Source organism: Periplaneta americana, chromosome 9 (assembly GCF_040183065.1).
Source record: "Periplaneta americana isolate PAMFEO1 chromosome 9, P.americana_PAMFEO1_priV1, whole genome shotgun sequence".
NCBI classification, from domain to species: domain Eukaryota; kingdom Metazoa; phylum Arthropoda; class Insecta; order Blattodea; family Blattidae; genus Periplaneta; species Periplaneta americana.
The window spans coordinates 73,001,905-73,020,272 of record NC_091125.1 but is presented as its reverse complement, the minus strand read 5'-3'; the positions used below and the strand labels follow the sequence as shown (position 1 = coordinate 73,020,272).

Sequence of the window (18,368 nt, the reverse complement as noted above, 5' to 3'; positions counted from 1 at the left end):
CCATACATTTATGATGCAGCAACCTACAGCTTTACATCCTTTGTAGAGAAATCATGCTAAGGTTTTTATCTTTCTTTAATATCCATCATTCTTGGGTGGGTTTGAACCCGCGAACCTCTAGTCAAGGTCTAGCATGTAGCATGTTAGCCACTAAATCACTCAGGAGAAGTACCTAGAGAAAACCCGACTCATAATATCGATGGTCCAGAACCAGACTGTTCCAAGTCCATTTTACTATTTTTTTTTTCAGGAGAGCTATTTTAACCCCCTAGCTACATTAAACAATTTGAATAGCTTCATAGCAACCTTATGGAGAGGAATATTTATAATTTTGTTCGATTCATATATGGAGACAAGAATTGGAACACAATGAAACACAGATTTCTTTCTTATAAAAAGTTGGACTTAGAACAGTCTGGTTCTCAGCCATCGTTATAACCTTATCTGTTACGTATGGCTTCAGGATTCGAACCTAGATCTCCGATGTCGAAAGGGAAAGTTCTTGTCAATTCGTCTAACAGCAAACAATGGCTGTTAGTGAATAGAGAATGCATAAATCGTTATTTTCATGCTAATCTTAGGTAACAAAAACTTATTATCATTCTACTCAAAGAGTTGAGTTCTTATTAATACTGACATCTCTTCTGATCTACAGAAATCTCTAGTAGTGGATTCCCTGATTATTTTTAATTTCTGAATCAAAACCAAGTCTGCTTCTTTATAACTAGATATGCTACAATTGAGCCACAGCTAGTGAACTTGAATGCGAAAATTAAAATAATGTTTTGAACTGTTTGCATATATCAGGTCTGTTCCACAATGAGTGTGGCCAGCACAGAGTCGTTACCTGAAGAGGACATCAGTAAACCATTTATGCAGCAGGATCCTGTCAAACAGCCACTTTGTTTGCCATCTGTATTTGGATACCATAGAATCACAGTAGAGCCTGCACTAGTGCTCATTGCACTATCACGATCGCTGTCAGGTGCTGTCCTCACACAGTTGCTACTGGTGCGTACATGCGAGGTAACACTCGGAATCAATACGACAATCTGCGATCAGCTGGTGACCAGGACCAACCACACTGAGGCAGAGATCTTGGAAGATCAGGTGCAACCTCACACAGCGATCTTGCAGATGGCCAAGACTCTGGTGGAAGCATGCATCCCAGCATTCTTATCCCTTTTTCTGGGACCTTGGAGCGACAGATATGGACGGAAGTTGCTCATGGTGTGGCCACTGATGGGTATGTACAGTACAATGGGATTTAGTAGAAAAAGTAGAAAATGACTTGGTGTTTAGAATTAAATATTCTCATTTTTCTGACTAAGACGATGATGTTGATAGTGGTGGTGATGATGACAATGACGATGGTGATGACGACCATCAACATCACCATCACTGTCATCATGATAACGAGAATATCATCATAATAATTTACTTTTAAGGATTGAGTTTTTTTATTCATTTTATTGTCAGTCTTGTGACAATTAGGGTTGAACATTAGACATTCACAGAAGCAAGACTACTTGATCATGTGGTGTGCCTGGTGCAAGATCACCACTTAAGATAATTCAAGACAAAGACAAGCCAAGGGACACTCACTCAATCTGAAGCAGGTCTAATGTCAGAACATATTTCAGAATTGTGTACTGTACAATGCAGTCATTGTTATTCAATGTTAGATTTAAGAATTAAATAGCATTATTAGCCTGTATAAAATTCTAAGGCTACATGTCTAGTAGACACGACGATTTCAACATACAGTATATAGAGCAACATTTCTCGAATTCAATATTTAATAATATAGTAACATGTAAATATGTTTAGGATTTTATAACGTTTTTCACATCTTAAAACTTTACATTAGATAGAAAAAACCCTCACTTGACGGTATGTGTCAGGAAGAACAATTGCTTGTGTACATCTGAAATCTGATTAGTGTAATATGTTACTAGTCAGCGATGTATGCAATGGAGGTGTAAAGGAACTGGCCACCCTACCCCATTATCTGCCGGCTTAGTTGCCTTATGAGTGATGCCTTATTGGTGTCACTTATGAGATTACAACTTGTCTTCGGACAGTTGACTAAGCAACAACAATATGTTCCTATTTTTATAAGGTAAAGTGTACTCTTACTGATTTTGGCTCTTGATGCTAAAATAAATTTGAAAACCCATTTTCTCCGTTTCTTTAATGTGTAGCTATTCTTAACATCTTTTGACAATATTTTCAGTAAATGTTTTGTTCTTCAGCAACAAACGTAAATGCTTCGTCGACAGAATCTCAGAATGACGCTCCGTATTCTATGATAACAAAGAATACGCAAATTCGTTGACATAATGTCCCTCCTATTTTAATTACATTCAGTTGTAATTTCATTTATGATGCATATTGTTGTAAATTTTAATATTTTTATTAGAAATCGCCAATTTAAAAAAAAAAAAACAATATTTTGCAGTTGTGACTAGTTGGCATTTAGTTCAAAACACGTATAAATGTAATTCTTCTGTTTGATTATTTAGTTTAAGAATTATGTAAAAAAAAAAAAAACAATATTTTGCAGTTGTGACTAGTTGGCATTTAGTTCAAAATGTGTATAAATGTATTTCTTCTGTTTGATTATTTAGTTTAAGAATTAGGTTCCTTTGCATGTGTTTATTCAGCAGTCGAAAGATGGTTGGAACCTCATAAGTGGTGCCAATAAGGCATCACTCACGAGTAGGTCCAGGAAGTTCATGCATTTGCATATATTTTTCCATTGACTGTAATTGCTGAGCTTCACGAACCATCAACATATCGAAGGCTTAGAGTCAAACATCGTTAACTCCAAAAATCGGCGTTTTAGTTAAAGGTATTTTTAAAAACATAAATGTCATACCTTTCGACCACCAATTTACTATTCTTTTATTTTCAATAGTTTACATTTTTTTATAGAGTTAACGCTCTGGCATTTTAAAAATAATGAAGAGTCAAACAGCATTAACTAGACTTAGTGTTCTTTGTCTCCAACTTATCGGTGGTGTAGAAAGCTACAACTGGAGATAGTGTTCTCTGTCTCTAATGTTTCTCTTAATATTGCGGAGTTACAGTAGAGACTGTTGCTAATAATGTTGAAATTAAACATATGTTGTACCTTTATGATTTATTTAAAGGACGAAAATGTCTCGATTTCGTATCATAGTCCATTATTAAACAAATTGATTATTGGTCTGCAGCCTTCACTTCAGCTCACGGTCAATATTTCAGTCCCATTTTACACTGCTTTATGTACGATTCAGTAGGACCGTTTAATTTAACCCAGTGAGCGTTTGTAAGCAGAATAAAGTGTGATATTCAAGACAGTGTGTGAATTTTTATAAAAATAGTATGTCTTTATTCTCTGATATTGAATTTCTGTGACCACCCATAGGCATTTATCCTTTTGATTGCTTATAATTCCCTTGCTGAATACAGCCATTCTGGGACAGATTCGAAGTACACTTGAACTTAGAACACAATCAGTTACACAAAGCACAATATGTTGAGCATACTAGTGATCCAAGTAATCCACGTCCTACAGGACTTTCCAGCATCTTCGAAGATTTGACATGTCATGACACATCTTATGAAACTTACAGTTCATGTATAAAACAAACAATAAGAGAGGAAATTGTCAATCCTGATAGTTGGAGAAAGAATAAACGCAAGAAAAATGCTTCTGCAGGCTTAGCTCAAGATCAACAACTAATCGTAATAAGGAGATAGCAACTAAAATATCTTTGGAAAAAATTATTGTTCGAAATGCCTAAAAAAATGTAGGCCTAATCAATCCTTCACTAAAGAAGACATAGGCCTACTTCAAATTTATAAGAATTATTGGAATATTGAAGAAATTGACAGAAAAAGACAGTTTTCAAGATCTAATAGATATAAATCTGGTGACATGAATGTTGGAAAAATGTATATGTAGTAGAAAGGTGAAAAGTCCGAAATTGTCATACTATAGCAGATTTTGAATAGAAATTTTAATCTTGACTTCCACCAATCATGTGACAAATGATTTCACTACTAACATTTAAATGATACGGAAAAGACTGATTTTAAAGAAATGTATGATCTCACATTCTGAGAAAAGAGAGAGGATGTGAAATGAAAAATTATTTCAAATTACTGTACAACTAAAATAAGGGAAAAATCCACTTTTATTTTTAATTTGATATTGAAACGTTCGATACTGCCCTCAGATGAAAGCGAAGGGAATTGGTTTTATAAGCGTAGACTGTATATGACGTTTGAAAACAGTATTGCTGAGAATTTCATGTGGCACGAAGAGATGGCTGGCCACGGAGCACCAGAGGTGGCATCATGCTTGTTTAATAATATGATGAAAGTCCAAGATGGTAAGAATATTTGCTTGATGTCTGATACACATGAGGGACAAAATAGGAATGTCATAATTTCAAGTATGTTTTTATATGCTGGACATTTCACTTTTTTTTAATAAGGACATTCTCAAATGGATGGAATGTTCATGTTCATATAAAAAGTGTCAGCAAGCCGATAAATGTCTTCGATCTCTCAGGCTGATAAGCCTTGAAGAATGGCATCAAAACACGAAAAATGCCATGTGACTACAGGATTTCAATGACTTCCAGAAATCAGTGATAAAAACAAGTAAAATTGTTCTAATGGAAACGTTAGATGGCTAAACAATGTCTCGTTTCAATACGGAAAAGAAAACAAAGAACATATTTTACTTTAATTAAAAGTGTATGATTTCTCTGAAGAAGAATTTTTGAAGTTTTCAATACAACGAAGGTTGTCTCGGAAGTTTTCAATTTAACATATGCAGCTGAAGAGAGAACAGAGAAGTAACATAGAAAAAAGAATGAGAGGCAGTGTAGAAAACGCAAAATTAGTTAAATAGTATGTTTCATTCAACATACAGTTTGGAATATTTTTGCTTTTTTTTTACTTTGTTGTTTAATGACGCTGCATCAACTACGAGGTTATCCACCATCAATGGGATTGGTGATAACGAGAAGATATTTGGCGAGATGAGGCAGAGGATTGGCCATAGATTACCTGAAATTTGTCTTACGGTTGGAGAAAAACTCGGGAAAAACCCAACCAGTAAATCAGCTCGAGCGCAACTCCAGATCGGCAGGCAAGTGCCTTAGCAGACTGAGCTATGCCACTAGCTAACACTGTAACTTTTATATAATATATAGTACATTGTTCAGTGTTTATTTTTTGCAAGGAAATTTCAATACTCCACAATTTTGTTGTTACAATAAAATTGAAATGGGTATTACTATCAGTACAATAGTTTCTGATGCAATGTTAACTCCTATCACCTTCTGCTTCAGTTGGAGTCAGAGAACGTTATCTCCGAAAAGTACACATTTTCGCTAAGAAAATCAATGCTATTGTTCTGAATCACATTGAAATGTCTGTAATAGTAAATTTCCTACATACTGTAAAAATATAAAACATTTATCTTCATAAACAAATGAGCAATCATTAAATAAACAACAATATTCACCTTTTTTCTTTCCTAATGTAAAGTTGCGTTTTTGGTGTTTACATTGTCTGACTCTTGAGCCCTCGATATTTTAACTTATCAAACCAAATTTTATGTTGCATATATTTGCATATTTTGTTTTTTTTTTTTTTTTTTTTTATAAATGCATAGTATGTCATGATATTTATATTATTGTGGCATATTTTCGCGTTTAAGATATTATGTTGCATAAAAATGCATAGTTTTGATTTTTGAAATCAAAACATATTCTATTTTTCAAAACTGGTACTGAGTGAAATTATTATAATTTATAGATCTAGTAAATTGAGACAAATTTATTCCGATACCGGGAATCGAACCTGGGACCTGTATATTCCTGGTGCCAGAACGAATTTTTCTCAGTTTAATAGATATTTATTTATTTATTTATCTAAACGATAACAGCTCCCTGTATTAACAGGCTGCCACAAAGACAGAGCATATTGTACAATAGGCAGTTGAAAGTACAAATAGCATACTGCATGGCTACTTATAGTCATTGTGTTCAGTGAGTATATATAATAATTATTTTTACGAGGAAAGTATTGAAAGTTTCGCGGCACATGGATTGAGAACCACGGATTGGTGAGCATGGGAATGTTTATTGCGTTATTGCTCGGTTGGTGAAGGTTTGGACAGAGATTCACATGCTTCAACTTCTCAACAATAAACATAAGTTTAGTCTCGTCTAGTTTTACCTATAACATTATTACATTTATTGCTTATTATTATTATTATTATTATTATTATTATTATTATTATTATTATTATTATTATTATTAATTACTTATTTATTAGTGATGTATCAAGAAATATAGTATTTTATTAGTGCGTATTTATTGGCATAGTAAGGGTTTTAAAGGCATAAGTGCATGCATATTTAGTAGGTTTTTAGAGCATGAACTTCTTGGTCCTACTCATGAGACAACTAAGCCAGGTGATAATAGGTTAGGATGGCCAGTTCCTTTCACTCTTCATTGCATACATCGCCGACTAGTAATATAATTCACTAATCAGAATTTGAGATATCTGCTACAGTTGATTTTCCTCTGATATTTATCATCAAATAAGATCCTGCCTATCGTCAAGGAAGATGTCTGAACTTACACGACTGAAACATTTACTGATTCTGAAACACTTCTCATAATGATATTTAATTTTAATAATTGTATTTTTTCAGGTCATTCAGCTATGTTCTGGGTAATCACCATCATGTCTCTTGTGCCTTCACTGCCTCCCAAATACTTCTTGCTGTCAAGTCTTCCTGTTGCATTGAGTGGTGGCTTCCTGTCCATCATTGCATCGGCCTTTTCTTTCATGAGTGACATCACATTACCTGAACGGCGTTCTTTCAGGTGAAAATAGTAAATTATTATGCCCTGTATCTTGTTTCTATACTACGATCTCACCTTGAATCATAATAAGTTTGTGACATTACTATATTTTGGAAGAAGAATGTTTGCATTCTGTGGTTACACTATTATGCCTTTATTAACTTTAATCATTTTGAAAGAAATAATACAGTTTTGGAAACTGGTGTAAGGAAGGACTGAAATTAGATATGGTGGGACAGTGCAGTATAGAAAAAGAGAAGGAAAGGATAGTGTTACGTTGTTTAAAATGAATTAACATAAGAATAAATCTAGTACAAAGACATGTTAGATTAGAAGATAACAATAATTAGGGTTGTGATGACAGAAGTAATATAGGAACATGAGGGGGTATTATGTTAATGGTTTAAAATAGTGAGAGTGATTAATAGGATGAACATTTACAAACGTAAAATTTAATATTAAAGAAATAAAGGCATAGGCACCGACTTCTTTGAAATATTGGGAGAGTGAGGGTAGGACTTTGCACAGGGTCCGGCAATTAACATTTCCCATTCTCAGAATGCCATAACTGATTTATTGTTTAAGAAATTACAAACCATGGACACGGTTATGCACGTTATAGTCTTGGATTTACAGATTATTACCTTATTTTTTTTTTAAATTACATCCTTACGATGCCTATCATTAGCGACAATACATTGTTGTAATCTTCTTTGTACACTAGTCATTACTCTCTGCAAAGTGTCTGGCATGACACCAGCAATTTCCTCACGAATTGCATTTTTGAGGCGTTGATATCAGGGAGTCTACAAGTCTAGACCTTATCCTCCAGGTACTCCCAAAAAAAAAGAAGTCTGGTGCAGTGAGGTCTGGGGATACGGAGAGCCATTGACTGTCATCAAACCTGGAGAGAAGTCGCCCGGGGAAAAGCTGTATGCAACATGTTCTTTGAAAGATGTGCCATATGTGCTGTGGCTCCGACCTGTTAAAACCATAGGGTCTCAATGTTCCAGTTATGACGTGCCAACTCAGGCAGGAAGAATGTTATCGGCATGTGGTTTTAACGTTTGAAGTTGACAGTCACCACAGCATCATTATTGTCCTCGAAGAAATAAGGGCTGATAATTCCTTGTGCTGCAGTGACACAACACACAACAACCTTAAGGCTGGCTGTGAAGTGGACGTTCGTGGATTTTGCATGGATATTGAGGAGCCCAATATCGAAAGTTCTGCTTATTTACAGAGCTGTTGAGACAGAAATTTGCTTTATCACACATGATTAGGCACCTGTCAAAGTCAAGGTCATCGGTAAACAACTATAACATCTGTTGGCAATAACGAATGCACAAAGCTTTGTTTGCTGCTGTTAATTTCTGTGTAACCTGCAGTTCATATGGATTGAGATACAAATCAATGTGCAGAATTCTTTGCACGTTTGTATTCAACACATTCAGAATTCGGAAATACCTTGTCACTGAAGGACATTGACTCCTCTGCAAAACCATTTTCACAAATTCAATATTTTCATGTGTCCGCATTGTTTTCGTACGAACATGAGGTTTGTTTTGAACAGATCCGATTTTACGCCACTGCCTCACTCACCAACTGATTATTTTTCGTGACAGTGCAATTCCACGTTGTCGATTATCCCCAAATATTCGCCGAAACTCGCGCCACAGCCACAATTGACTTGCTTAATAAATCATGTTCTACGCAGAAAATGCACTACTGCAAAGGTCAACGTTCCATGGCTAATTGAATCCAAGGCCATGCTAGACCCAATCACAGTGATCAAAAGCTCCCCACTTAAATGATGCATGCATAATTACCAACTTAAAATGGGTAATGCTAAATGCCGGACCCTCTATTTTTGAGAAAATAACATCTTCTGGTTTTCATATAGTACCTTGGAAATTGCTTAACTCAAGATGACTGAAAACTATGGCCTTTATACACTAACTTTCCCTCTGACTGCTTTGCTTACCCTTCGTTGATCCTTGTAGCAATGGTGAACTTGAGCTATTAATTTTACTGGCACTAATACAACCCAATTTATCATTCTGTTTCAGTTCATTGCAGTTTTATTTTATAAAGTTTTCTTTATTAAAAATTGATCCGTTATCAGTAGTTAAGCATTTGAAATGTGGATATGGAGAAGAATGGACAACCAGAATAAGAAATGAAGCTATGCTAGAAAGAGTTGGTGAAGAAAGAATAATGCTGAAACTGAACAGGAAGAAAAAAATAAATTGGCTGGGCCACTGGCTAAGAAAAAACTGCCTACTGAAGAATGCACTGGAAGGTATGGTGAATGGAAGAAAAGTTCGGAGCAGAAGAAGATACCAGCTGATAGACAACATTAAAATACATGGATCGTATGTAGAGACTAAAAGGAAGGTGGAAAATAGGAAAGACTGGATAATCCTGGGTTTAGAGTGAAAGACCTTCCCTTAGGCAGAATGCTATGAATGAATGAATCAGTAGTTACATTACAATTGCTGATCACTTAACCACACAGCCACAATGACGATCGTCACAAAAAACAATCACTGAAACATAATGTTGATATTACTATGATGTACCGAAGTACTTATGATATTTCCGTGCAGGAATTCTGCATTACCATATGGTGAAGAATGGATAGAATGGAGAAAAATTCTCTCCAGCACCAGGATTCGAACTCGGGTTTTCAGCTCTGTGTCCTGACACTTTATCCACTAAGCCACACCAGATTCGAGTTCCGATGCCTGATTGAATCCTTCTCAGTTTAAGTTCTACCTCTCTATTTCCCTTTGGTGGCCTAATCTCATGTATGAGGGTAGACCCAAAAGTAACCGGAACTGATCTGTTGCATGTGCATGCTGTTAGGTGGTGTTAGTTTGGGGTCTCCCGCGACCGTTAGTGAGCTGGCATCAGTCTGAGTTAAGTAGTTTGTGGTGCTGTGTTGTTTGTGTTCCTGTTTCAACCGTTTGGCAATTAGTGAGATGGCCGACCACAAGGAACAAAGAGTGTGTGTGAAATTTTGTTTTCTGCTAGAGAAAACTGCAGCCGAGACCATTGGGATGCTTCGGCAAGCCTTTGATGACGATGCTTTGGGGAAATAAGAGGTCTACTAGTGGTTTTCCCATTTCAAATCTGGCAACATGTCAACTGAAGACAAGCCACGCCCCGGGCGTCCTCTGACAGGAAGAAATGACGAAAACATTGCCAAAATCAAATGTGCAATTGATGAAGATCGTCGAAAGACCATTGACGAAGTTTCTGAGCAAACGAACCTGTCATGGAGCACAGTCCAGCGAATTTTAACCGAAGATTTGCACATGAGATGGGTGTCTGCAAAATTTGTTCCTCACTTGCTCACAGATGACCAAAGAGAAAACTGCGTGAGCGTTTGCCACGACTTAAAGAGTGAAATGCAGAACGATCCAAATTTTCTTAAAAGAATTGTGACTGGGGTTGAGTCTTGGTGCTATGGGTATGATCCAGAATCGAAGCAAGCATCGAGCCAGTGGAAAACTCCAAATTCACCACAACCCAAGAAAGCATGTGAAGTGTGATCCAATGTAAAAACAACGTTGATTTTTTTTTTTTTTTATGTGAATGGCATTCCACAAAGAGTTTGTTCCGCTAGGACAAACAGTGAACCAACATTTGTATTTGGATATGTTACGAAGATTACGAGAGAGTGTGCAACGAAAACGGCCCAAGATGTGGAGAAATGGGAACTGATTGCTTCACATGACAATGCTCCAGCCCACACAGCTCTGACGGTCCGACAGTTTTTGACAAACAACAACATGGTGCTTGTGCCTTAGCCACCCTACTCACCTGATCTGGCTCCGTCGGACTTTTCTTTTGTTTCCACGGATGAAGAAATGTCTGAAAGGAAAGCGATTCAGTGATTTGAATGACGTCAAAGAAAACACGCTAACGGCTTTGAACATTATCCTGCCTCAAGAGTTCCAAAGCGTTGGGACAAGTGCATTAATGCAAATGGACAATACTTTGAAGGGGAGTAAAGTACTGTGAATGTAGAGTTCAGTAAAAATGCAAAAAAAAAAAAAACATTCCGGTTATTTTTGGGTCCCCCCTCATACTGTCACAGAATATGTGACAGTGCCACAATGTCCAACACTATGTATAGAGGTGCACTCATTACGAGTCACTAAGTGGCCTGGGTCCAACGGAACAAGGCGCCATCTTAAATCACGAAGTGATTACTTACACATATATTACTATTATGTACTGAAGTATATATGATATTCTCCAATAGATTCTATGAGATTCCTCACTAATATTAACAGCATCAAAATGACAATAGAAGAAAAAGCACTGATTCAATGTGAAAAACTTATCAGATTACCAGGAAACAATTGGCTTTCATACAGTCCTCTCTGTAGATTGAAAACCCAAAGAAGTTTCATATCCATTGTTCAAGAATTAAAACAGAAAATCAATATCCCGAATTTAAAAGAAAACTTACAAATTAAACCAAACCCTTTAAATCTATTAAATATAGAATATAATCTAAATTTAACAGAAGAAATACTGAAATCAGAAGTAAACACTGAAATACTAAAACAATTGTCTTTAGAGACAATTAATATTAGGTACCCTTCACAAAACTGGCTTCATTTATACACTGACGGATCCTTGATCTCCAGAGAACAAGGTGCCGGTGCAGGTGTTACGTGCTGTCTCTTCTCACTTTATAGATCTCTTGGGTATGGAACAAGTTTTGATGGAGAAATCATTGCAATAAGTGAAAGTCTCAGGAATCTTCTATGCCACATCAATAAATTTAAAAATGCAGTTATATTGTCAGACTCCAAAGCAGCTATTCTATCAATAGTCTCTAAACACACCTTCATCTCAAACTGCAGAAATAACTAAAATGCTCTCTCAATTAATATCACTCAATAAAAGAATTGTATTCCAATGGATACCATCCCATTGTGGAATCCTGGGAAACGAGAATGCGGATGCTTTAGCAAAGAAGGGCAGCACTGCTACTTACAAACCTGTTACTAAATCTACGTATTACTCTGTGAAGAGACTTATTAAATCTACATACTTAGACTTCAACAAACAAAATTTGATAACACAATCCCAAGGGAAAAAATGGAACTCTCTGTATCATAATCCACAGTTAATTCCCGATTTACCACGAAAATCGTCTGTAGCTGCATTTAGATTGGCAACAGGCCATGATTGTTTGGCCAAACACCTGCATAGAATTGGAATATATCAGTCCCCTAACTGTCCATTGTGCAACTCAAACCAAGAAATGGATTCGGAACACCTCAAAATCTGTGCTTCAGTGGCTGGTCATGATAATATCTTTGAAAAATATTGGAGTGCAAGAGGTCAAATGACTTTATTGTCAAACGCCTGGCATTAGAAAACAACAACAACAACAACATATATGATATTTCCGTGCAGAAATTCCGCATTACTATATGGTGAAGAATGGGTAGAATGGAGAAAAATTCTCTTCGGCACCGGGATTCGAACCCAGGTTTTCAGATCTACATGCTGACACTTTCTCCACTAAGCCACACCAGATTCGAGTTCCGATATTGGAATGAATCCTTCTCAGTTTGCGGGTGAAAGTGTGCGACTTATCAGCCAAAGAAATTAATGTACTGGTATTATAGGTTAGAAATATTTACTTGTCTGTCTCTGTCTCTGTCTCTGTCTCTGTCTCTGTCTCTGTCTCTGTCTCTGTCTCTGTCTGTCTCTGTCTCTGTCTCTGTCTCTGTCTCTGTCTCTGTCTCTGTCTCTGTCTCTGTCTCTGTCTGGTTTGGAGACTTACATTCAATCCTGAACAGATGAAAAACTATTTTGGGCAACTACTAAATGTGCATAGGCCAAATAGAAATGATCAGGACAAAATTCAAATACAAACTGCTGAGCGATTTATACCCAAACCCACACTTTTTGAAGTTGAAATTGCAATAGAAAATCTGAAAAAGTACAAGTGTCCAGGTATCGATCAAATTGCAGCAGAATTAATACAAGAGAGTGGAAGTGCATTATCTAGCGAAATTTATAAGCTTATACTTGCTATATGGGAAAAGGAAATTGTACCAGAACAATAGAAGGAGTCCATAATTGTACTTATCTTTAAGAAGGGGGACAAGACTAACTGTAGGCCTAGTAACTTTCGAGGAATACCAATTTTGTTGACATCGTACAAAATTTTGTCCAATATTCTTTTGAGGAAATTAACTCCATATGTAGATGAAATTATTGGGGATTATCAGTGTGATTTTAGGCGTAATAGATCGACTATTGACCAGATTTTTTTTGTATTCGACAGATATTGGAGAAAAAATGGGAGTATAAGGATACAGTATATCAGTTATTCATAGATTTCAAAAAGGCATATGACTCGGTTAAGAGAGAAGTTTTATATAATATTCTTATTGAATTTGGTATTCTCAAGAAACTAGTTCGATTAATTAAAATGTGTCTCTGTGAAACATACAGCAGAGTCCGTATAGGCCAGTTTCTGTCGGATGCTTTTCCAATTCACTGTGGGCTAAAGCAAGGAGATGCACTATCACCTTTACTTTTTAACTTTGCTCTAGAGTATGCCATTAGGAAAGGCAAGGATAACAGAGAGGGTTTGGAATTGAATGGCTTACATAGTTGCTTGTCTATGCGGATAATGTGAATATGTTAGGAGAAAATCCACAAACGATTAGGGAAAACATGGGAATTTTACTTGAAGCAAGTAAAGCGATAAGTTTGGAAGTAAATCCCAGGAAGACAAAGTATATGATTATGTCTCGTGACCAGAATATTGTATGAAATGGAAATATAAAAACTGGAAATTTATCCTTTGAAGAGGTGGAAAAATTCTAATATCTTGGAGCGACAGTAATAAATATAAATGACACTCGGGAGGAAATTAAACACAGAATAAATGTGGGAAATGCGTGTTATTATTCTGTTGAGAAGCTTTTATCATCCAGTCTGCTCTCAAAAAAGCTGAAAGTTAGAATTTATAAAACAGTTATATTACTGTTGTTCTGTATGGTTGTGAAACTCACTTTCACTTTGAGAGAGGAACAGAGGCTAAGGGTGTTTGAGAATAATGTGCCTAGGAAAATATTTGGGCCTAAGAAGGATGAAGTTACAGGAGAATGGAGAAAGTTACACAACGAAGAACTGCATGCATTGTATTCCTCACCTAACATAATTAGGAACATTAAATCCAGAGGTTTGAGATGGGCAGGGCATGTAGCATGTATGGGTTAATCCAGAAATGCATATAAAGTGTTACTTGGGAGGCTAGAGGCCGAGGCGTAAATGGGAGGATAATATTAAAATGGATTTGAGGTAGATGGGATATGATTGTAGAGACTGAATTAATCTTGCTCAGGATTGGGACTGATGGCGGACTTATGTGAGGGTGGCAATGAACCTGCGGGTTCCTTAATAGCCGTAAGTATTTATTTATCTATTTATTTATTTATTTATTTATTTATTTATTTATTCTGGTGTAGTTAAGGCCATCAAGCCTTCTCTTCCACACCACCAGAAATACAAATACAATAATGGAAATAAAAGACACACTATAAACAAAGTAAAGCCACACAAAATTATGCACAGGTTACAAACTTTAAATGAGTGATTAAGTATCATACTTAATTATATCCTAATTAATTAACGAACATAAACAAGAAACTTTCAATTTTAATCTAGAGTAAAAATCACAAATCAACACTTCTAGTAATACCTAAAAACCATGAAATAAGACAAAAGTTTTCAATTTAATTTTGAATTGTGATAAAGTCCAGCAGTCCCTGACGTCATTTGGTAACGAATTGCAAATGCGAGGTATTTCTACAGTGTAGGAGGATGACGTTCTGTGATGAGGAATAGAAAGAAATGCTCATTGCCGGTTTCAAAGAGTCATATGAAATTGAAACCATTACAGCAGAGTAGAAGTATGCATGATTCTAAATAGAAGAGACAGTGAATGTATTGTTCTTCGTTTCTTCAGACACACCCATGAAAATAACTGGAGGAAGGCGTTATATGGTCAAATTTACGAGTATTGCAGATGAATCTTATGCACACGTTATGAACACATTGTAGTCTCTCAACTAAGAGTGAACTTAACATTAGTTAGCAAGGAATCACAATAATCAATCGCAATCAGATTGAACAAAATAAAAAGACGGCCATTAGTGTATGTGGAAGGGAGTCAGGGAAGCAGTGTAGGAAATAGAGAATGGGCTGTAATAATTGAAGTGCTTAAATTTGTGTAGATACAGTAAATACCGGTAATAGTTGTGATGGTAGCTAACACGAAAATGTGAAGGGCCACCACTACCTGGAAATAGAGGATAACAAATTAATATCACATATATCAATCATATTATATCATATATCATATCATACTATATATCATGCTGAGACTAAGAGGAAGTCAGAAAATAGGAAAGATTGGAGAATGTTGGGTTTGCAGTGAAAGTTCTGCGATTGAGCAGAAAACTATGAATGAATGAATACATATCATGTCAAGTTATGTCATATTTGAGTATTTATTGAGTAAGAGAGAGATAGTAATAGTAACAGTGACAGCTTTGTCCATAAGTCATTCTCAATTGGGAAATTGTATCAGCCTGTGGTCATGAGAACCATTGCAGTAAAACAAAAGCAGTACTACTTTGCCCGTATTGGGCCCATGTGACTTAAAGAAAATCATAACACGAAAGGAAAGATGGTGACAAGTTACCAGAAGAAAAATAACTATATATTCTAAAAAAAAAACAATGTTTCTTTATCTTCGACCACTATACATTCTAACTAAACTCTCCACTACATCAACTCCGGACTTTAGTGTGGAAAGTCAAGTACATAACCATTTGGCTAATGATTTATCACATATCAATTAATTCATTCATTCATTCATTCATTCATTCATTCATTCATTAACTCATTTATGACACATGCACATGCGCGCGCGCGCGCACACACACACACACACACACACTTCTTTACAACCTGTTGGTCATTTATCGCACTCTACACGCCACAAGTTCTTGTCTGAAATATTTCGTGTTTCCATTACTCTTTCAATTTTTTGTTTTCACTTTGTCTTAGCCTTTTCCGTTTTCTTTTCTCAGGGAGCATCTACTCAAATATTTGCTTAAACAATCTGCTTTGATCCTTATGGATCATATGCCCATACCATTCATTCATTCATTCATTTCTTCGTTTGTTTGTTTGTTCATTCCTTCGTTCATTGATCTGTTTATTAATTGATCCATTAATTTATCATTCATTCATTCGTATACGGTATGTTCATTTTTCAATTATTGTTCTTATTCAGTATTAATAAGCTAATGCAGTGAGTCCTAGCTAATGTTTCCGGTGTTTCTGTCTACCAACCAATGGCAGGTCTCCCCCTGCTATCGCCACTGCTTGCATCTGCGAACTTACAGTGCTTCGTCAGATTAAAATCTACATACTATGTTATATTAATAATATTCGGTAGGCCTACTCACGCTGCTCACAGAAGCTGCTGGAAGTGTTACCGATCTTATGCAATACATAATTCTCATCACATCATTTACTGAAGCTGTTTCATTAAACCTATTCATTAAATTTAGCACTGTTTTTGTACACAGAACTGGGCTGCCAGGAAATTTACGTCTAAAGTTTTCTCTTGTTCTGCCACACGATTTATTTTTCCTATGTACGTTTTCAAAATTGGATATCCCTGTTTATGACTAACCACTGAAAAGACAATTCGAGTATTCTCACGAGTTCGTCTATTCTCACGAATTCGTCTCCTTATATCTGCATGGCTCATTTAATCACTCTTGACTGGTGTTTATGTTATCTTCCAAGCATCAGCTCTTTTTGTGTAAGTGCCAAGAGAGAGAGAGAGAGAGAGAGAGAATGAGGGAAATTGATATAGAGATCACTACGTTAAAGCTACATAGTTGGTGAATCCTCGTCCCCCAAATTAGCTATCCCAGTTTGTAGTCTGTCCTTGACAGCCAGTAAAGGCACACAGTGACTCAGCTAAGAATAAATGCAGTTTAGTTCGTTGTATTGTGTTTTGCAATAGTTACATATTCAGTGCATGAACGTGTAGACCTACGTTTCGAAAACGTACTTACGAAAAATAATCATGTGGCAGAAAAAGAAAAAGGGAAAACTTTAGACGTAAATTCCCTGCCTAGTTCCGTGTAGAAATACAATACATGAATTTAATGAAAATGTTTAATGAAACAGGTCCTGTAAATGATGTTAACTTATGTGAATTACCTGTATCACACAAGATGGGCAACACTTCCAGCAGCTACTGTGTGAAGAGTAAGTACCGAATGGTATTAATATAACATAGTGCGTAAGTTTTAATCCAGCAAAGCACCATGAATTATTCACAGATGCAAACAGTGATAGTATCGGAGGGGGGACCTGTTGCTGGTCAGCCGACAAAAACATCAGGAATGTTTGCTGGGCCTCACTGTATAACAACAACAATAAAACAAATAATAATAATTAGGAAATGAAATGAGTTTGTCAAGGTTAACTGAAATATGTAAAGTCATTGGAGTCCAAAGACTGGTTAGAACCTCATAAGTCACACTAATGAGACATAACTCATGAGGCAATGAAGCCAGGGGATAATGGTGTAGGGTGGTTCTTTCCCCCTTCATTGCATACATTGCTGACTCGTAACATATTTCACTAATCAGACTTGAAATATACACAACAATTATTGTTCTTCCTCTGTGAGATGTACTGCCTGATACAAGCTGTTCCACGGTTGAATCATGACCTTGGATGTGCTGTGAACGAAAATGCGTCTACTCTGTAAGATTTCCACGTGCTGTCGCCCACATAACCAGCACGAGATGACTACACCATGCTTCTGTTGTATAGATATGTCACCAACACCTCAGTCTTGGGTAAAACCGAAATACTCTAATCGTAATGTCTGTCAGGTCGAACAGTAGTGTTCTTGATAGGAAATTTTATCCTACATGGATTACTTTCTGGATTCTGTTTCAGAATGGGGATGTTGGATGCGAGCCTGTTCACTGGATATCTTGTGGGGACATACGTGAGTGCACACCTCTTCACAGTGAGCGGAGAGTATGGCTATGTAACGGTGTTCGCTACCTGTGGCATGGCCTGCCTAACTGCAGCATTGTACATCCTATTCTTCGTGCAGGAATCAGTTTCTTCCAAGGACGTGAGTTTGCACACTCAGAATCTCTGGAACATGTTTGTCTAACTGGAATATAACACCAGCATTACGATGTCCATGTACATTTGGTGGGTACTAGATTTGACATTATTCACCTCACTGTCCCCACTAGGAGTAGTCTTTCTGCCATAGCATTGCCCTTAGTGAATCTTGATAGGTAATCCACATAGCACGAGATGGTGATTTATGGAGCAATGATGGAAACGGAAGTATCCCATAAAAATTTAACATCAAACACCACCTGTTC

General features: G+C 36.4%; 1 protein-coding gene across 1 annotated transcript in view; it reads left to right on the top strand.

The window, feature by feature from the left end:
* The window catches only part of LOC138706091 (probable peptidoglycan muropeptide transporter SLC46), a 58,346-nt gene that overhangs the window by 6,178 nt on the left and 33,800 nt on the right, over positions 1–18,368 (top strand). Inside the window, exons 2-4 of the mRNA XM_069835042.1 lie at positions 808–1,246; positions 6,726–6,900; positions 17,923–18,106. Coding sequence (XP_069691143.1) covers positions 808–1,246; positions 6,726–6,900; positions 17,923–18,106 — 798 coding nt within the window. The remainder of the gene's footprint in view (positions 1–807; positions 1,247–6,725; positions 6,901–17,922; positions 18,107–18,368) is intronic.